The sequence below is a fragment of the Phoxinus phoxinus genome, assembly GCF_949152265.1.
Source record: "Phoxinus phoxinus genome assembly, chromosome: 8".
NCBI lineage: Eukaryota > Metazoa > Chordata > Actinopteri > Cypriniformes > Leuciscidae > Phoxinus > Phoxinus phoxinus.
The window spans coordinates 24,622,980-24,645,652 of NC_136883.1; the positions used below are offsets into that span (position 1 = coordinate 24,622,980).

General features: G+C 41.7%; 1 protein-coding gene across 1 annotated transcript in view; it reads left to right on the forward strand.

The window, feature by feature from the left end:
- pclob (piccolo presynaptic cytomatrix protein b) overlaps window positions 1-22,673 on the forward strand; it is a 108,558-nt gene that overhangs the window by 62,204 nt on the left and 23,681 nt on the right. The window contains exons 19-23 of the mRNA XM_079619989.1: window positions 1,930-2,394; window positions 2,608-8,911; window positions 9,250-10,979; window positions 13,277-15,410; window positions 17,499-17,525. Coding sequence (XP_079476115.1) covers window positions 1,930-2,394; window positions 2,608-8,911; window positions 9,250-10,979; window positions 13,277-15,410; window positions 17,499-17,525 — 10,660 coding nt within the window. The remainder of the gene's footprint in view (window positions 1-1,929; window positions 2,395-2,607; window positions 8,912-9,249; window positions 10,980-13,276; window positions 15,411-17,498; window positions 17,526-22,673) is intronic.

Below are 22,673 nucleotides of genomic sequence, written 5' to 3' on the forward strand. Positions count from 1 at the left end.
ACTAACCATTCAGAAACGTCCTGTTGCATTCTACATGTTATCACTTCTTCTTGAGTCTCTTCATCATTGTACGACTCCAGTTTAATCATTTTATAACATAAACATTCCAGTTTAAAGGCAGAACAGTTTTTGACATTTTAGTGTTTGTCTGCGTGAGGTAAATTAATCATAGCTGCTAACACACACACACAAGTTGTTGAAGCTCCGCCCTCTGTGCCGGGAGCAGCAGCTCATTTTCATTTAAAGGGACAGACGAAACAACGCGTTTTTACTTACCCTCAAAAAGGGACAATTTTAACATGCTGTACAAAAGTATTTTGAGCAAAAACATCACATACACACTCTGGGGACAACAGATACTTATTTTACATATTTTAAAAAGGGGCATTATACCACCCCTTTAAAATTGCAAGGGCATAAAATGTATAATTCAAAGCTCTGTTCCAAAACCTAGTGAGCTGCCTAGCTGGCCTAATCTTCATACGTGACTGATTTGGAACACTCTTCAGAGGATTCATTTAATTTCTCTCAACTTTGTCCACAATCTTGGATTATTTTTTCTTAATTTTTCTTAACTTTTATTATAATATTTATCTCAATTGTAATAGATTGTAATAGTCCTTTTTTCCTTAATTAATTTAGTTTCTTGTATGAAGATGCAATGCTTTCGGAACGGTCTTCACTTTGAAAGCCCTTAGGTGCCTTAAAATGCTGTCTGCAGGATTTGGTACAGAGCTAAAGGCTTGGACAAACTGTTCTCCTAGGGGCATACATCTTATCTGGTTTCCATGGTGACACTTAGTAATGACCCAGTCAAACCCCTATTCTTTACTCAATTTTGATGAAATTCAGATGTTTTGAAGAGGAAGGTTGTCCTGATCTACCTCATTGACTTATCCTCTTAGTCTGTGATTACATATGTTTACCATCATCTGGCTGTGCCTAATTTTTTCTCCCTGGTACACAATGTTAAAACACCCAGAACACATCTGTCAGCTTTCTGTTGCAATCATTAATACAATGTCATTAGAGAGAGAGAGAGAGAGAGAGAGAGAGAGAGAGAGAGAGAGAGAGATAGAGAGAGAGAGAGAGAGAGAGAGAGAGAGAGAGAGAGAGAGATAAATGATCTACAAACAAAGAGATTTAGTAGGATTTTCCAAACAGAATAGCTAAGTTGGGAGTTATGGCTTCAGTCTGGTCTGGAGTTAGTCTTGGGATTTGTTTTTCAATTCCTTTCCTTTGAAATGCATTTGCATACCCCCTTCTTTTAAATAATTTGATTTACAATGCAATTTCTAAGAAAATTACGTTTTTATAATCACAGCTTTGTGAATAAGCCTTTGAGTATGACAAAATAAAGAGGGGGTGTTACATCATAAAGAACAGTACTGAAGTCAGACCATGTGGCAGCCAAAGAATTATGATTTGTTTGCGTCACTGGATGTGGGAATAAACCCTAATCTCCTCATAGGACAGAGTATGTGTGTTTAAATCCTACTGTAGCATGTTCTAAGTGTGAACTTTTTTCTCTCTCATTCCTTCTCTCTCTCACTCACACACGGACGTAAACATGGTTTCCTGTAGGAACAGAGACTGTGGCTCTTTATTTGCTAGAATAATGAAAAGAGCCTTTGTAAAATTTGCTGAGGACAGTGTATTTATTGTTCATTTATTTATTCTAAATGCACTAAGATTATTTATTCAAGCATATTTCATTGCTGATAGTGTGGTGCCACTTGAACAATAAGGGCCATCACAAATTATGTGGGGGCACTGAATTGATAGGATGCCTGTATTTCTTGGATATACTGTACATATACATGTAATATATATATATATATATATATTTAGATGAATTTATATCTCATTGTGGATATTATCTCATTTATATCTCATTGTGTGTGTTTTTTTTGTGTGTTTTTTTTGCAGGCTGAGTGGTTGTGTTTGAATTGTCAAACACAGAGAGCCATAGCTGGGCAGCTGGGAGACATGGGGAAAATATCAATATCTGATCCTGTATCCACAAAAGACATGCCTACAGTCACACCCAAAACACAGCTCTCCGAGACTCCTGCACCCTTACAGGAACCTACTCTAAAATCCAAGACAAAACCATCTCCTGGAAAGCAGGCAGAGGAAAAAAACATCCCTACTACTGTTGTAAAGTCAGCTGTGACCACTCCGGCAGTCCCTGCACCTCTCTCTGTTGTTCCAACCACAGATATGCTGCAGACTGAGATGACAGCTGTGGTGGCACCAATACCAGCTGCAGAGTCTCAGAAAGCTGTTATTGCTGCTGCTGAGGTCACTTTGAAAGAAACTGGCAAAGACAAAGTCCCAGACGAGACACAAGTTGATAGAGGATCAATGTCTATGCTTCCAGCAGTGCCAATGGTATAGTATTACACACACATTATTGAGCAATACAAAAAGCTGTTGTTTTTTTTACCTTATTCAAAGATTTGTTTATATATTATATTAAATAGTATTGTTTTTTTTATGAATAAGTTTAAAATGTAATTTGTTTAAAGGAAACAACTACAGTAGTAATTTCATGTTTTTGGCGTTACAGATTTAATTGAATAGTTTTCTCTTCATTATACGCAGGTTAAAGAGGATACATACACTCATTCTGCAAAGAATGGACAACAAGAAGATGTTGTAATACAAATGGATAGCAGTATTTCTGAGATTTCTAAAGTAGACACCTTAAAATCAGATGTTAAAGAGCAACAAAGAAAGGACATCATGCCGGTTTCGATAGAATCATACAGCTCAGCTGAGGAAGAGCTTAAGGAGATACAGAGAGTCAGTGAAATGGCCATAAAAGAAACTGCTACAAAACTCTTACCTGTTAGAGCACATGATAGTGTAAAACAATACCATGAGGACAGCAGTGAGAGTGAACACTCCCCTCAGATACAGAGAAGAGTAATGCCTGCTTCCTCCAGCAGTGAGGACTACAAACTAGACAGTTCAAATTCTGGAGATGATGAAGAGTTTATAAGAAGACAACTTATGCATATGGGTGAAGATGAGAACTTACCATCTGATGATGAAAACCAAGTCAGAGAAGAGCAACAAACAACGCAGCAACCCAGAGAGGCTGAAAAATCTGATGATTCCATAAAGCATAAACATGCCCTAAAGAAACTTACTGTAGAACCTGAGGATATTTCTGATATCAGCTTGTCTTCTCATTACCAAGATGATCAAGTTGCCCAAGTCATCCCTGTTTCAGAAGCATTGGAAGAAACCATAATGAAAATAGATGAGTCAAATGACAATGAGAATATCACAACTACTGACACAGCTGTTGCCATTGCACAAAAAACTCCTATTAGACAGACCACAGAGGAGTATGAGAGTCTGATCGAAGACTTGTCCAAGGGTGATGGGTCTTCCAGTGTTCAGGTATCCAGCATTACACCAGGAACAGCTTCTCCTACTTCTGTGTCTTCTATTGATGAAGACAGTGACAGTAGCCCAAGTGATAAAAAGGCAAGAGCAGAGAGTAAACAGCAAAGGAAGGCAAAACACAGACCACATGGCCAGGCTCTTCCCACTGTAGAGAACTCGTCTGAGGAAGATGAGTTACGTGAGGAGGGTGGTCAACAGATAGAGCAGGAAGATGAACGTTATGATCAGCAGCAGTTAAGAAAGGTCACAAAAAAATTAAAGACAGAAAGAGATCTGGGCATGCAAAGGAGACGTGATCACTTGACTAAAACTGATAAATTACAGCTGGTTGCAGGGACGGAGGAACGCAAGTCCTCCTCCTCTGAATTTTCACCTAGTGTTGAATCTGAACCAGAGAATGCAGAATACAGAGTATTATCATCTGAAACACATGATGCTGCAGACAATCCATTAAAGAGTGCTGAAGAGGTATATGATGAAATGATGCAGAAAGCACAGGAATACAAAACATCAGAAAAATGCACACCACCTGATATTGAACCATTATATGGAGGCATGTTAATAGAGGACTATGCTTATGAAACTTTAGTTGAGGAAAAAGACCAGGCTGCAACAGCTTTTGGTAAAGTCACCCATGAGCAAGATTTCAGAAAGCTGTCTGAGCATGAGTCGGTCAGGATTCTTATGACACCAGATGAGGCTTATGAGGAAATGATGCATAAAATGAACAAGATCTCGCAAAAAGAAGATGAGGCTCAGCAAACGCATGCATCAAAGGTCGACACATCCTTGCCACTTTATCCCAGTGACACTTGTTATGTGACTATTTCTGGAAATGATGCGCTTATTTCAGATACAAATGCAAAGCCACTGTTGCAAACATATGATGCCTATGAAGAGCTACTGAAAACACAAAAAGATGTTTTAACACCAGGAACAAGTCCAACACAATCAACTCCTGTGTCTCCCGTCTCACCTCTGACTTTGTCTGAGTCATCATATGATTCCCCCGAGGTGATACTCATCCCTTCAAGTGGGGAAGAAGACAACCTAACTGAACCTATTGAGTGCATTTTGGAGCCTTACATTACAGAGTCAATATCTACTCAGGATGTATCTGTGTATAAAGCTTTATATCCAATTCCTGACTTAAAGATCACTCAGTGCTCCTCTGGTGAAGAGGAAGTTGAAGAGGATGACAGTGTCACACAAGAAAAATTGTCATCTGGGCCAAGTGATATTTCTCAAAGTGAAGAGCAACCTCAATCCCCAGAAGAGTCATTTGAGTCTGTTCCCATTTCTGTAATCTGTGAAGTTCCTTCATCAAAAAATGTGGAGACATCAGCAATATCACCAATGTCTCCTCCGACATCCCCAGCAATCTCATCCCCAGATTCAAATATAGAACTTTCAGCAGTACAGTCATCATCCTCTCCAGTTTCTGACCAGACATCTACTCCAGCTAGCCCCAGTGTTGCTGATGTTTCTGCCCCAGTAGTAATTCACATGCCGGACTTTGTGTCAGAACAAGCCACAACGTACGTTTCACTTGCAACTGCTCCTATTGCATCTTCCACACAGATTATTGGATCACCTTCAACAGACATTCCAGCCTCACCACATGTCTCAGAAAATGCTGGCACTTCGACTGAAACTTCTAAAGTTCTTGTTGCAAAGCCAACACTAGGTCCAAAACCAAACCTGGCTCCAAAACCAACAGTTATACTAAAGTCTACACAGGAAACAGTCCCTACTCCAGATAGGAGTTCTTCCCATACACTAGATTCAGCCCGAAAACCTTTGTCTGGTGCAATACATGAACAAACAGTTGTTAAATCAGCCTCTACAGAAAAACAAACTGTAGCACCAATGACTCATCCAAATGTAGAGCATGTGAAAACCCCTACAAATACTGCTGCTACACATATTGTTCAATCTCAAGAAGCATCTTTAATAGAAACTTATGTTGTTGTTCAAATGCCAGATCGTGTGCCCCCTGCATTAGAGCATCCAGTTCTAGAGCAAACTTCAGTTTCAGAGCCTACATTCACTGCACTCAAGAATCAGATTCCTACAACGACTCCCATTGTTGCCCAAATGCCTGACCTGGTCACATCTCTATCACAGTCAATCTCTGTAACTTGTCCAGTACCTTCCCAAACCTATGCCCCACTTCCATCGACAGTTTCAGCAGTGGATCAAGTACCTATTTCTGTTCCAACTTTGGTATCAGCCTCAATACCAGAAAATGTTCTCTCTACAGAGCAAACCAGTTCAGTTGTTGAACAAGTGGCCACACCACCATCTGCCTGTACCACTATAACTGCTTTAGGAAGAGGCACTCAGCCACCGGCCAGTGTTTCTATTCAAATTCCTATTCAGAGACCAGTGAAAACCAGATCAGACATGGCACCCACATTAGCCCCTGTTTCACCTCACACAGATCACAGAGAGCATATTGCTGAAAAGACAGTCTCTGTTGTTTCTCCTACTATTACTACAACTGTTGCTTTTGGAGCTTCAACCTCCCAACCACTTCAATCTATACTGGCTGATATTCAGCCAAGGATGGCAGAAATACTGCAGAAAAATGTATCAGATGATATAATTTCTTCACAACAATCAGTTTCACAAATTATTTATCCTGATGTACAGACACAGGAAGATCAAGTTGCTCTCAGACTGTCAAATCTTGAAAATGTGGTGGGTAAAACAATTATTGAAGATGGGAGAGGCGTACCTGTTATTGTTAGTGTTTCTCCTTTTACTTATCCAGCCACAGTATCAAGTTTCATCACTGATTCAACAGTTCCTCCTTGTATGACATCTGCAAAACCTCATGTGTCTCAAGAAAGAACAGATAGACCAATGATTTCATTTCCACCACCTCCCACAGCTTCACCACCAGAACTGCCATATTGGACATTGCCTAAGGCTGGTTTTAACCAGCAAAAAACGTTTCCAATGCCCTCATCAGTTACAGTAACTCTACCTGAACCCCCATCAAATATGGCCAACATGACTGTAATGACAGCTGTGACCCCAACACACAAATCACCACCCCCGGTTCCCCCCAGACCTGTCTGTATTCCCCCAGGACTGGTATTTAGTCACAGATCAAGAGAGAGCGTAAAGCCACCGGTTAGCCCCGAACCAGTAGTTGCTCAAGCAGTTCGTGCTGCCACTTTGCCAAGAACAAGAGAACCTCCAAATGCATTGCCACTAAGTTTAGCTGCCCCTGTAGAGACCAAGCACAGTGCTTCATCACCAAAATCGCCCTTGTCACCCAGATTTGCTAGAACTCTTGAAACGTATGTGGTGATAACATTACCCTCAGAACCAGGATCACCTGTGGAGGGTATTACAACTCAAGCACATATGGGAAGATCATCACTGCCAAGTCCCAGGCAGCAGGTTCCATATGATGCTCCAAGAGTGTTTGCTCCAGCCGTAGTGGATGCACCCGTCTCATTAATTTCAGCACAAATTGTAGCAGCCCGGCCAAAGGCTATCTCAGCTTTAAATGCAGTAGCGCCCTGTGTGGTGATGGCACCTGACTTTGCTTCAGTCACAATGGAGACTCATTATATCACTCCAGCTGTAAATTCAACACAAAGTATTACAGCACCTTGTGTAACAGTTCCAGAGATGCCACTTGCTTCTGTACAAACATCGGTTTCAGTACCTCTTGTAGTGGCATCATCAGAAGTAGCACAGACTACAGATATTGTTTCGCATGTCTCAATGGAGAATACAGTGCACTTCCCATCTGTGAATATAACATCACATGATGCATCACCAGTTGTAATGGCATCTGCTGCTATGATTTCGGCGGCACCTGTTGCAATAGCAGCAGCTCCACCACCACCCATTGCCATGGAACCAACATCCTATCCAGCAATGATGTACACCACAACTTCCATGGGTTCTAATCTTCCAATGTATTCAGCCTCACCATCAGCAGAGGTACAAGTAGCCTTAACCCCAGTGTCAGGAGTTTCTGCTGAGTCTGTTGCTCAGCATACAGTGAGTGATGTACGACAAGAACTTGAGAGGCAACAAATACTAACCACATATTCTGTACCAATAACAATAACCCAGATTCCAATCCCAGCTCAGAATGAATACATTCCTGGTTTGGATATGGAAGAAGTACTAATTGTCTCGGCTTCAGAACAGGCATTGACTGACGTGGAACCCTCACCAGTTCCAATAAAACAGCTTCAAGAGCAGCAAACAGTTTATGAGCAAAAACAAGAAACTCAATTAGTTACTTCTGCAATAGCTGTGCCACCATTACCAGTCACATTTACCCAATTTACGAAATCTATTGAGAGTCAAGAAATACATGGACAAGATAAAGTTATATCAAGCATGAGCCAAGTCTACTCTGCAATCTCAACAACTGAGCAGCATCCTGATATATTGCCAAACATTGTTACCCAAGTTGTCACAACTGAAGTGCAAAGAACAACTGTGTCAGTTGTCCAGGAGAGGATTCCTGTCGAACCAATACTTGAACCTGTGATTGCTACAGTCACAGTCCAGCCGGAAGTCCATTCTAAGCCCAAACAGAATGGAAAAATACACTACCCTGGTGATGTTATAGATCTTACTACTTTTAAAGTCAATGTTACAATGACTGATCAAGGGATGGATCTGACAGCCCCAGATTCAAGTAGGTCTTCCTTGTCAAGCGAATCAAGTGGACGACAGGCAACTGCTGTACAGCCAGAAATTGTGAATCTAAGTGCTGAAATAATCCCTACTACAACACTCTCTGTTGTTACTGATAGCATAACAATTGTCACTTGCACAGCTACAATTGCCTACAACAATAACACAGTTGAGAAGCCTCTGGACCTGGGAAATGCTGCTTCAGTGCCACTCCCACTTACCGCATACAATCCATTTGAGCCACTTGCACAGATTGTGTACAGACCTGTGAATTCTCAACCTAAGCCAACAACCAGTGCAGAGATTCCTATTAATCTGTCATACAGAGCTGTTGCAAGCACATCTTCTCCTCTAATGCCTGTTCCTGTAAATGCCACTACTGGTATGCCAATGCATACAGAGTCATCAGCAGTTGGACCTGTAGACCTCAGCACTTCTAAGACAATGAAAACCTTGGTTGCTTTGTCCTCATCTTCTGGAGTGATTACAACGGTTGTGGAAGATGATGGTACACCAGTTGATCTTACATCTGGAAGACACACTGTTTGCTGTGATGTAATTTACAGGCTTCCTTTCACAGGAAGCTGCAGAACACAGCCACCTGTGACCACACAACCAGACAATCAAATTGGCTATCAAATTAATATTGCCACAACACCTGTCATTGAAGATCTCAGTACCATGAAGGCTTCAATATCAAACAGTAATTTCAAAGAAACTGGTCTCTTTGGCTATGAAAGAAAGAATGGATTCACCTATCAGAATGGGGCATCTGAGGGGGCTATAGATTTGACATCAGCTAAAATGTCAACAGGTCAGTATTGCAGTGCACTTGTATCTTTTTTTGTATGTTAATTCTGAGAAATGTACTTTTTATTGGTCATGCCCATTATTTTTCTGTTATTTACTCTCTGAATGTCTTGATTTTCATTCTTGTGTTTTTTCTGTTCCTTTTTTTAAACAGATGCATGCATTTGCCTTCGTGTTGTCCCTCAGTGTTTTGGCTTTGCATCCTGCTAATCTGATGACACTGACAAGAAATGTGCATGCTCTTTGGCTTCCATTTTATAGTTAATTAATGCTGCATGATACAGAGAAATTATCCATTTAGATGCTGATGCTGCTGCTATTTTTGTTTTCTTAACATAACAGAAGAGGCCTTAGACTTCTCAAAGAAAGGAACTTTGGAATTTACCGGGATCACCACTACTCCATATTCTCAAGGAACATTGTTTGGTGTTAATAGTTTGCTAAGATCGACAAATGGCATTGTTTACTCATCTGTTGCTGCACCCGTTCCCTCCACGTATGCAATTACTACCCAACCAGGTTCAATATTGAGCACAATGTACAATAGTCTGACTGATACTACGGAGCCATTTTCAGCACTTCAAAATCAGCCTGCTCCATATGGATTTGTAAACACCACAGGAACAGACCAATCAATATTCCCACAATCTGATATAGCAAATGATATCCTACCTTCTGCATTAGCCAGTCTCCTTCCCTCATTGACTGCCTTCCCTGAGCTCTACTCAGATGCTACACTTGAGGCAATAGCAGCATCCCTGGATACACTGGTATCACCAAATTTCCTTGATTTAGATGACAGCAAGAGCCAACAGTACAAGGCTGAACATGAGTTTTTACAATTAGAGAAGTTGAAGCAGCTGTGTCTAGCTGAAGAGCTTGAATGGGAGAGGCACGAGATACAGCGTTACCGTGAACAAGAGCAGATCATTGTTCAGAAGGAGCTGGAGGAGCTTCAGAACATGAAGCAGCAACTTCTAATGCAAAAAGAAGAGGAACGCAAAGCCCATCTGATTCTTCAACAAGAAACATTTGCACAGCAGCAACTTCAGTTAGAGCAAATCCATCGATTACAGCAGCAACTCCAGCAACAACTAGAAGAGCAAAAGATACACCCATATGGGTTTAGGCCAAATGAGGGTACTTCACCACCCATGAGCTCAGACATTATTCTTGACTCAAAATATTGTGGGGGAGATAATGGGCAGTACTGGCCAGTGAAGGATGACAACTCAATGTCATCTGCAGTGTCCACCCATGACTCTAGATCAGGTCAAAACTGGCTAACAACTTCTGGGGCTTTTACACAGTATAGTTCAACCACTCCTGTATCAGTGAGTGCACAGACAAAGGAGAAGTTGCAGTTATCCGCAAACTTGCCAGATACAGCCAAGCAAGAGCAAAGTGTAGAGTTAAGTGGTAAGAAATTGGTTGAGAGTGGTGTTCAAACAGATGATGAAGATGGTGTTGAGAAGATTCCTTCTGGTAGAAGGAGAAGAAGTAGAAGAAGTGTAGATAGCTGTGTGCAAACTGATGATGAAGATCAGGATGAGTGGGACGTCCCCATTCGGAGCAGACGCAGGTCTCGTTCCAGTAGATATGCTGATGGAGAGAAGGGTAAAAGCTCCAAGGTATCAAGTATTGCAATTCAGACTGTAGCAGAGATTTCAGTACAGACAGAGCATTCAGGGACACTTAGGAGATCTCCTGTTCGGGCTCAGGTTGACACAAAGGTAGATTTACACAGAGACGGTCAAACAGAAAGCGATTCAGATATTACATCAGACAGAGATAAAATATGTCAAACGCCTGCTGTGATAAGTGTTAGCACACACCTGACAGCTGATGACATTGGAAGCTTGTTAGTTACCAAATCTCCAAAGGTATTATGCTCCCCAGTTTCACCAGTGTCCCCTGGGAAAAGCTCACAGAAGATGCTTACTGCTGATTCATCAAGGCTTCTCAGTAGTCCAAGATCACTAAGGGCCTCACAACGATCTCTGTCTGACCCCAAGTCACTCATTCCGACAACTGAGGACAGAATGATGTACCAGTACTCAGACACCTATTCAGTAAGTACTGCACTTTAAAACTGATTCACTCTTCATATACAGTATTTGTTTTATTTTGTCCTCTCCTAATCATTGCATTACATACCAAGTTACCATGCTGTTTACTGTATACCCAGATAGCAAGCAGTCATTGAAACAATGTTGTCAATGTTGATGCGTTAACGTTAATTGCATTGAATTAACGTTACAAAGTGATGTTGGTTCGATATCTCTTTTGCACCCGCAATTAATGTTGAAAAAAAATGACATTTCAACAAAAACATCCATGGTAATGCCATTGAATCAACATTACACTATGATTGATTCTACATCACAGATGTTGAATCAATATTAAACTTAATACAAATAATCAATGGTAATATTGTTGAATAAATGTTACACTCTGATTGATTCTACATCTACGATATGTGAAATGCATAAAGCAAAAGCTCACGATTTATCTGCTCACACTATGGTCCGATCATCGTGCTGCGACTTGGCCGCTGATACTATAGTTGTGAAATATGCGCAATAAACCCCCGTGCCGGGTTGCGCAGACAATGATATCATGTATTCAGATATATTTTCAAAAGCATCAGCTATCGATATCAAGAAGATTTAGCATTTTCAATTTATGTAATAAATTATTATTATTATAAGGGTAGGCCTACTTTTATTATTAGGCTAAATTGATATTACCCCTCTATATTTCATATATTTCATAGCTCATCACCACATAACTGACGTGCTGCGAGGATAATAAAAGATAATAGAAGAAGATAATAAAAGAATAATATAGATTGGCTTTCTCCTCATTGAAAATGATTTAAAAATATTTAGGTCTATTTTACAATGAATTATAGGCCTATAATTAAAATGATTAACAGTCTATAATATGTCCAAACACTGCAATAATAATCAATGAAAAATAAATGCAGCTTTATTTAAAAAACAACTTGTTTAACATGAAATTCTTCTCTTCTTAATTTTTCACAATTTATGGGAAATAAAATATTAAGAATATAAATTAAGACAGTTATTTACCGTTATCAGCATACATTGAAGTAGGATATATTTCTCGTTGTCTCTGAGAGAATATGCGCAAAAGCTCGGTCAGTTTTTACTTTCACATCTGTAGTGAATAATTGACTGAGGTCTGAGACTTCTTTACTGGCATAACTCTCGCACTAAGTTTGGATTGGATTGATTGTGTGATATCCACTGACTCGCTTTCATGGTTTAAAACGGAAAAATTTCCAATATTGACATTTTTCTTTATCACCATTTGCCAAATGATGGACAACGGTTCACATTTCCTGTGATAATAAAATTAATTAAATATTAAATAAATGAGTAAATAAAGTGAAAATCGCACAGTGAATGCCCAGCCTTCGGATCAATGAAAACTTCCAGTTGTGGCAGTTGTGTTGGAGCTAAGCTTTGCAAGAAGAGGAAAAAACACCTCTGAGCTATGGCAATTATATTTTGAACTTTATCTTTGTTCATTTTCAATGAAACTACATAGCATTCAAGTGACAAGTTTATCTTGAATAATAAAAGTGCTTAGGTTTATAATTAGCCATTAAGCGTAGCCATGTCAGTCACTTTCTCATAAAGCCCCCGGTTTCACAGACAAGGCTGAAGCCTAGTCCCAGACTAAAATTCATGTTTGAGATGTTTTAACTGAAAGCAACTTGCACTGGCATATCTTAAAATATGTCAGTACCATTGTTTTATCTCAATATGCACAAAAGTTTTTTAAACTATGTCGGGGGATTCAACAAACAAGACTCATGTATATGATGCACCTGTGTTTTTTCTCTAATGAGGAAGCATCACTACTGTGAAGTACACATGCAAAACCAAAATTTTCCATTTTCAAACTACAATGGATGTTTTTCAACCCTTTTTCAACAGACTTGCTAAAATCATCAAGCCGCCAGTGGAATTAGAGCAAATTGGGTAAAGCGGTTGGAAATGGCCATCGTGGTTTGAAAACGCCTCACTGATTGGGGAACACCTACTAGTGTTCTGCAGAGATACGTACCTGCATGACCTTGTGGTCATCAATTACAAATCACTGTTAGTTCAATGTCACTGTCTTCACCCATGTGTGCTTTCGGCTTTCATCAAAATGTCAATGCTGATCCAACACACGTTAAACGTTAAAATGTCAATCTCAAATACAATTATGGTTTAGATCAAAACTCAACATTATATCAATGTCACCTTGCTATCTGGGATATCTTGCCTATCATGTGCTTGTTTTTCTTTCTCTCTCTGTTTTTTTTTTTTGTTTTGTTTGTTTTTATCTACAGAGCAAAGGTTCTCAGTGTGGCACACCAGTTGGCACTCAGAAGAAAGTAAAACGCACACTACCTCATCCACCACCGGAAGAAGATACCATCATTGGCCTGTCTGAGTACTCCACTGCTTCAGCCAGAAGGCGAATGTGCAGGAACACCACTATGGCACGGGCCAAAATCCTCCAAGACATAGACAAGGAGCTGGATTTAGTTGAACGTGAGTCCTCAAAACTTCGTAAGATACAGGCAGAACTTGATGAGGAGGAGAAAGAGATAGATGCTAAATTGAGATATCTGGAAATGGGTATAAATCGAAGGAAAGAGGCTTTACTGAAAGAGAGAGAGAAGAGGGAGAGAGCCTACTTACAAGGAGTGGCAGAAGAGCGAGACTACATGTCAGATAGTGAGGTCAGCAACATCAGAGAGGCACGAGGTAATGGTCATGGACTAGAACGGCCACGGACTGCCCCACAGTCAGAGTTTAACCAGTTCATCCCACCACAGACTGAGGCTGAGTCCCAGTATGCACAACTTACAAGCCCATATTCCCATTATCAATATGCATCCCAAACAAGTCAGTATCCTCAGCAGACATTGTACCAGCAGCAGTCTCTTTACCATCAGCAGGTGTCCCCCTACCAATCCATCTACTCATCAGTACCCTCACTCAATCAGCAGTCCCAGCAGACTGGCTATGACCATTCCTCACTCCTTCTGATGCAACAGAAACCCCGTCAGACTACTTTGTCTGACTTAGAGCCAAAGATTACGACAAACTATGAGGTTGTACGCAACCAGCCCCTCCTAATTGTCCCTACATCCACAGAGAGTGTCTATGGAGTTTCCCACCTCGGGGGTAAATACAGTAGCCTTGATCTGAGGATGGGCCTGGAAGAGAGAGCCAGCATGGCCAGCAGCCCCATGTCCAGCATATCAGCTGAGTCCTTCTATGCAGAACTCGATCATCACAATGCCAGGAACTATGTCCTGATTGATGACATCGGTGAACTCACAAAGAGCTCAGCAGGCCTAAGTTCAAGCTTCAGTATCGCAGATAAGGATATCAGCAAAGCGGACAGACTTCTCCGGACTGCTGATGTTCGTCGAACAGCAGATGTGGCAGACTTTCTTGCTCCTCTTCAGGCTGCTTCCCGACTGCATTCGTATGGTAAAGCTGACGAGGAGTCCATGGAGGAGCCATATGAATTGAAGATGTTGAAACAGCAAATTAAGCAGGAATTCAGACGAGGTACAGATAGCCTTGAACAGCTTACCGGTCTGCCTCACTACCTGCACTCTGACACTAGTTTTAGACATTTCCCTAAAGCTGAAAAATACAGCATTGGGAGACTAACTTTAGAAAAGCAGGCTGCCAAGCAACTGCCTGCCTCAGTTCTTTACCAAAAACAGTTAAAGAATAAAAAAGCTCTAATTGACCCTAAAATTAAGTTTTCACCTATTCAAGAGAGCAGGGACCTTGAACTAGACTACAGCAGCTTTTTGGCCTCAGCCAGCTCATCAGTTGGTGGACTGTCTACCAGGGCAAGGCTCCTGCAGGATGAGATCACATTCGGTCTTAGGAAGAACCTAGTGGAGCAACAGAAATATTTGGGTTCAGCTCTTAATCCTAACCTGGCTCAGTCACTCAACTTTGGCCAATCTCTCAACCTAGGACCTACCATAAGGTCTTCCATCCACGATGATGGTACCTATCCCAGCGGCACTCGGTCAAGACCTTCCTCTAGGCCTTCCTCTGTCTATGGACTGGACCTATCTATCAAAAGAGACTTATCAAACTCCTCACTACGCCTGAAAACAGAGGGTGAGGGCATGGATTCACAGTTTGTATCTAGGGCTAAACCAACAAGTCTGCCAATTAGTCAGAGCAGGGGTCGGATTCCCATTGTTGCACAAAACTCAGAAGAAGAGAGTCCATTGAGTCCTGTTGGTCAGCCCATGGGCATGGCCAGAGCATCTGCAGGCCCACTTCCACCCATCTCAGCAGACTCAAGGGACCAATTTGGCTCCAGTCACTCTCTTCCAGAAGTCCAACAGCACATGAGAGAGGAGTCCAGGACAAGTGGCTATGAACGAGACATTGCCTTTATAAAGGATGACCTTCAGGGGGCCATGTCAGATAGTGAAGGTAAATTTGTTATGAGATATGTTATCTTTAATCCCAGCTTCTGTTGATATTAATCTTTTGTATGGTTCTGAATGCATTGTTTATATATGTGTGTAAATTCAATTGTTACGTTTTCCTTTACGTTTTTCATCTTTTTTTAGATTTACTTTACAATTTGCAGGGTGTTGCATTTGCATGTCATACTCTTAAATTAAAACCTTCACCTGCATACTGTATGTATACATAGTATTGGTTTTTATGTATAAACGCATGCCTATTTGCATGCAAAAAGGAACTTGTTTCCTTTCCCACTTTTGCTTTGTCATATACAGAACATATAAGAGGAGAAACAATTTTGGAGATCTTGAAAACTATTAATTCAGCTATTTTAATTCATTATACTGTGCATTCAGAGCCTTTGTTATTTATCGAAGTCCTCAAGTTGATGAGGAAACCATTCATTTTAATCATAATTAAACTTTTATCTTCTTTTTAAGACATTCTCAAATGTTAAATTCATGGGAGTACCTTGTTTATTTTGTCTGGTTTTCATAAATCCAGAATATGTCAGGTTGCAGAAATGCAAGTGGCAAAATTAATCTAGTGAATGTATATCCTTCCATTTTCTACCCTTGTGGACACTAATATAGACAAATTTGTGCTTTTGACTCGTGATGAGATAAAGTTGTAAATTAAATGAGGGTTAAATGAAGTTTATCTGTTTATAACATGCATTAATTGGAGCTTAGTTTTTCATTACCTCCATATATACTACTTTTAACTCGCCTGTTTTACAGTTTTCTTATTTATGTCATGTAATGTCTGTCATTGGTGTGTTTCCAATTTTCATTCTCAATAAATTCTTGCTATTACAGTTTTTTGCATGGCTTATAAATGTGAATTTAAAAACATCTTGCATGTTACATGAAGATTCATATATTTTCAGTAAATATACTATTCATTCTCTTTCTGTTTTTCGTATTTTGTTCTTTATACTGAAGTGAACATTAAGCAAGGATTGAAATTTAACACCCAGGTATTGAATTGTTTTGAAGGTCTGTCTTATAGGCAATTTACACAAATGGTTTGGTTAATGAATATAATGTTTCATTATTATTTCCCCCTGTAAAACACATTTTTAATCTTTAAGCTGTCACGGGGGTCTCATTGCCAATAAGACAACATTGAGAAACATTTTAAAATCCCCTCTAGATTGTGATATTGTGTTGAACGTCAAGCTTTTTGGAAGGTTTAACATACACCAGGTGTAAAGCTGGTATAAACTGAGTGCAAATTGTGAATATATGTTGGTTTACAACACTAAATGCTCTGCTGGGTTTGCACAGATGTGACCCCATGCTCTGTTGTGAGAGTATCAGAAATGGTTTGTGTTTCTGAAACAGCCTATTTAGCTTGCTTATGTTCACAGTCAAAGGAATGTTCCAGGTTCAAAAACTTTCAGTAGTCTCAGTTTGTATAAACAAGCAGAAATCATAAATAACTGCTGTTTTTAAGCCACGCATTTTGCTTTAAAATGTATTTTGTGTGGTAATTGCAAATATGCCGTAGATGCTGTCAATAGAGCTTAGTTTTGAACCTGGATCATCCCATTAAGACTAGTACTGCTGGTGTTACTAAACAAATAATTTGGTAACACTTTACAATAAGGTCATTTGTTAACATTAGTTAATGTATGAACTAACAATGAGCAATACATTTGTTACACTATTTCTTAATCTTTGTTAATGTTAGTTAATACAATTCCAGCTGTTCATTGTTTGTTCATGTTAGTTTGTAGTGCATTAACTGTTAACAAATACAACTTTTAATTTTAATTATTAGTAAATGTTCAAATTAAGATTAATAAATGCTGTATAGGTATTGTTAATGTTAACTAAAATAGCTTTTAAAAGGCTCTCTAGAGTAAAATACAATGGTGTGTTATTAGATATTTTAGAAAATTTAATTATTGCATGTATTCGATATTTGAAATAGTACAAGTTATCAACCTGCACTGCAAATATAACAGTGTTTTTATTGGCACAACATAGCTCTGTTTTAAGGCTAATTTTACTATGAATTCTCTGAAATACAACGTTTGCACTACAGCTGGAGGTCCTAGCTGGAATGTGAAAGGTGAGAACTGCTGTTCAGCAACCTTCAAAATATCATTAAGCATAAACCTATACTTTCATGCGTGCCATACTGTAGTCTTGAATGATGGGCATTTCTCAGTGGTGCACCTCAGACCCATCCTGGTGTTCATTATCACTGCACTTCCTCAAGATCTCTCTTACATAGCCTGATCATATCAACCAGGGCACATACATGTCTACATACACACGTTCATGTGTGCATACCATAGCAGAAGTATCCTAGAACAGGGTAGGCTAAATAGGAAATGTCACTCTATCAACCTTTATCTTGCCCCACCAAAATGTCACTAATGTAATGGAATGGCTGTTTTGATGGTGCAGGATAAAAGTCATTAGATTGATGTGTCCTTTTGATAGTGTGTTGGCTAGAATGACAGTTTTCTATAAGCCATTGGTTTGTGCCATGGTCAATGGTTCCTCTAATCTGGGTTATAAAGTGAATGCACTGTTGATTTAAGGTGACATTTCCTTGCAGAAGGACAGCACATCAAGGTCTTCATTGCAAAACTCTTGCTGACAGATCCGGTTGTCCTTTTTCTTCTCACTCTATTAGGAGTTAAATTATGATTTGTGGCGTACTATAGTGCTGCCTCATGAATAAAAAAAAAAAAACGATTCGCTTGCCTTACACAGTATTGTAATCAAAGCAACTGCAGGTTGTGCAAAATACCCAGTAAACAAAACAGAAGATATTGCTCGTCTGATCTATTTTAGGTATGTGCTGACATGTCTGCCCTATCTTGAGTTATGAATTATTCTAGGAATTCCCAGTGTCTTTGAAGAAAGTGCTAGACTACTTGAAATGTCAGCTGAAAAAAAAAAACAGCATGTAGATCTATATACAGTCTTATACTGTAGGATGCTAGACTAACATATTACCACTGCAACTCTGTAGGTGAGACAAAGTACACTTAAAAAGTCATTGTCTTATTCAGTATTTTTGTCTTTTTTCTATAATATTAAGCGTTCTTACATTACACATTCTAAATATTCTTAAAACAAAAGATAAATTTAGTTGAGAGCCAAAATAGCAGATCTTAGAAATACATTGAATACATTTTCTTACCCATTATTTTGAGCATGAATTGAATACAATGTGTCCTTATCTTATAGTCTTATCTTACACAATTTCGCGTCTCAACTATATTTGTCTTTAAGAATGTTTTTTTTTTTTTTTACTGAAAACTAGATGACAACACTGAATAAGAACAAGTTTTTTGAATGTGCTGATTACAGTTTGAAGTCAATTGCATTTTAGCATCATGAAAGTCTGGTTTTATAGAACATAAGCTGTGGTTTTGTTTGGTTTGAGTAGTGGTTTACTTGTAGTCTAACTAGTGTGCTAGAGATAGTACTGACAGAAACTGTATTTATCATCAGACATATGGTAAGGCATCTCATCATCACACTGTTGTATGATGGTGTGTGTATGTGCGTATATCTGCTGTGGTTCAGACCCACAGCAGTTCTCTATCAAATCCTCGACGCATGACATGTAGACCAGTCATGAAGGGACACAGCATGCATGTTCATGTGTGCATGCCCTAAACATGTCCCAGATCATTGCTTTTCCTGCCCTCACCATCCTCCGCCACCGCTTTCCCTGGGGACAGGCTACTTAAGTACATTTAGCATTTGTCTAAATGAACACTCTTGATTTGAGATCTTCTGGAATGGAAGATAATGTCCAACCCTTTTAAACCCTAACCTAAATCCATCAAGCTGTCAAACACTCTAGCAAATAAGTGTCCCCAACTGGGGGTTGTGAAGGGATGGTTGTCTGGGAGAAAAGTGGTGGAGTGGGACACATGCCCCAGTTCTCTTACGTAGAGTTCTCTCGTACTGCGTCGAAGAACGCTACGGGAAAGATATTTCTTTGTCGAGATTGAAGCCAAAAATTAATCCTTAATTTTGTAATATTGTAAAACGCTTTTCTGAAGCATACAACCTAGGCGGAGCAATACAGCTCACCCATTGGCTGCTCTGCCAGAAAAGCACAGCCTATGCGAGGCCAGGACGCTGACCAATGAGGACGCTTCGCGCCCTTCTGCGTCACCTCCCGCCCAAACAGGCGTGGCCTAGGCCTATAAATACGAGCATAGCTGTCTAACACGCCGATTTTCTTAAATTCACGAAGCTGCACGCATCGTTGGATTGGATTCGAGCCACCACAGCCGTTTGGATACAAGCACCTCAGCAGGACGCGCCTCTTACCTGAAGCCGCTGGTCATCGCCGCCTTCAGCCGCCGTTCCCTGCTGCGCTTCTCCGGCGTGGAATATCCTTTACATTATGTGTGTGTGTTTTGTGTGTGTGTTCGCCGTCGCGTCACACAGTTTTTCCACACTAAAAGAGCCGAGCGTCTTTTTCAAGATGTCTCGCACCTCCTGTGGCTCGTGTAGAGCCCCGCTCAGCGACAGGGACCACGTGCTGTGTTTCCTGCCTGTGAGTATCACGCAGCTTCAGCTCTCGTCGATGGCGGCTGCCATCGCTGTAATTTGATGCCTACGGTGACTCTGCGGACTCGCCTGGCGTTCATTTACTGAAGCTGCACCCTTTTCCGCCCGCTGTAGTGCCGCGCCGTGAAAAGCGCCGTGCTCAGCGGAGCCCGGAACCTCCCTTCACCACGAGGTGCTCGCCGCTGCTGCCGCTAGCTCCTCCGCCCGCTTCGCTGGACTCTCTGACCGACGGACAAGGGCCGCTGTGTGCCGCCGCGTCCGTCATAGATGAGGAAGATGAAGCCGTGTCTGTGAAGGACGACTGCTGTTCTCTCCTCGCTTCGGGTAGCGAGGGATGGGCGAGCTCCGAGGATCTCCCCTCCCCCGCCGCTCGTGAGCGTCGACGGAGAAAGACCAGCATCGATGCGCTTACCGGCTGGATGGCTGCTTTTCTGCAGAGGAACGTACGTTACCGTCCTCACGACCCGCGCCTTTTTCTTCCTGAATTCACGAAGAAATCGCGGAGTCCCGGAAAGCCCCGTTTTCAGCCAGGATGCGCATTTCTGCTTCGAGGAAAGCTACAGTGTTAAAATCCCGCCGCGGCCGGATTTCACTAAAATGTCTCGCTCGCACAGTCCCAACATTCGCGACCGTGCCAGTGTATTTTGCAGTCACCAAATCGGCATCAATGCCCGTTTGCCTGCACACAGACGCCGTTTTCACGACGCCCCAGGTAAATCTGAAAATGTATTTACTGGTGTCCCGGCCACGGCCGATGGTGTAATGTGTGTATCCGTAATGCCCACGACCTAGTGCCCATTCGTACACACAAGCACAGCCCTACACAATACAGGGCTTGCACACATAAAACCGACTCGTGTCGGTTGTGCTTCACATGTAAGCTAGTGAACGTGCCCGCTTTTCAGTGCCCACAATCACTACACACTGCATGTCCCGTGGTTTCTGTAAAAACGAAACGAATGTACGGTCAGTCGGTTCTGATAGACAGTACTCTCTGTGCTACACGGTGTCCCGGCCATGGCCGATGATGTAATGTGTGTAACTGTATGCCCACGACCCAGTGCCCATCTGTACACACAAGCACAGCCCCGCACAATACAGGGCTTGCACACATAAATCGACTCATTTCGATTGTGCATTATATGTAGTGAGCGTGCCCGTTTTCAAGCGCCCACAATCACTACAAGCTACATGTCACACGGTTTCTATGAAACGAAACCTATGCACGGTCAGTCAGTTCTAATAGACAGTACTTCCCAGTGCTATAAATGTACCCGCGTTCACGCACCCACATTTATTCTCAAACATGCCGAGCCGTACGGGGCTCGCACCGCGCGCTCCCTCTTTCAGCTGAGAGAGCTGAGAGCGCGCGCGGGCTGCCCGCTCGATTAAGCGCGCCCCCGCATCACGCTGCAATGGCGCCCATGTTACAGCACACGACTGCTCTCGTGTCGCCGCCATTTCGCGACCAGAGCCCGGTTTTTCAACCCGTGCAAGCACAGCCCTGAACAACACAGGGTCTGCACACATAAAATCGGCTCATGCCGATTGTGTTTTACATGTAGTGAGCGTGACCCACTGCCAAGTGCCCACAACCACTACACACTGCACGTTCCGCGGTTTTCTGTAAAAACGAAACTAACGAACGGTCAGTCAGTACACAAAAACAGTGTTCCCGGTGTTATAAATGTGCCCGCCACCAAGCGCCCACGTTTATTCACAAACATCACGAGCCCTACGGGACTCGTCCCGCGCGCTCTCTCTCGACACAGAGAGCTGAGCGCGCGCGGGATGCATACTGTGTTAAACATGCCCCCCGCCTCACACGCCACGGCGTCCATGTCACAGCACACGGTTGCTCTCGTGTCGCCGCCATTTCGCGACCAGGGCCCAGATTACATTCAACCCCTAGTCACACGTGCAGATGCATGGGAATGACTTCCCGGGGTCTCAGAATGGGTGCTAGAGACTATAAAAAGAGGCTATTCGCTACAGTTTCATCGACGCCCTCCCCGTTTCACGGAGAAAGTCGAAACTACGGTGAAAACAGAAGTAGCACATCTACTTCGAGCCGAAATAGCGAAGCTATTGAGCAAAGGGGCCATAGAGCCTTTATCTCAAGCTCAGAGCGAAGGGGGTCTGTACAGCAGATATTTTCTGGAACCGAAAAAAGACGGGGGTCTCAGACCCATTTTAGATCTCAGGCATCTGAACAAAGCGCTGACAAAGCGAAAGTTCAGAATGCTCACGACCAGAGCTATCCTCGCGCAGATTCGCCGAGGAGACTGGTTTATGGCAATAGATCTGAAAGACGCGTATTTTCATACAAATTGCGTCACGTCACAGGCGATTTTTGAGATTCGCCTTCGGGGGCCAGGCATACCAGTACACAGTCCTGCCATTCGGCCTGTCTCTAGCACCTCGTACATTTACAGTGTGCATGGACGCGGCGCTGGCACCCCTGAGACTCCGCGGCATTCGAATTCTGAATTATTTGGACGATTGGCTGATTCTAGCTCAATCACCTTCAGAACGCATCCGCCACAAGACCCTAATTCTCGATCACCTCGAGTGCTTAGGTCTGAGAGTCAATTGGGAGAAAAGTTCACTGTTTCCCAGTCAAAGGATCTCCTTTTTAGGACTGGATCTGAACTCACTGTCTATGACAGCA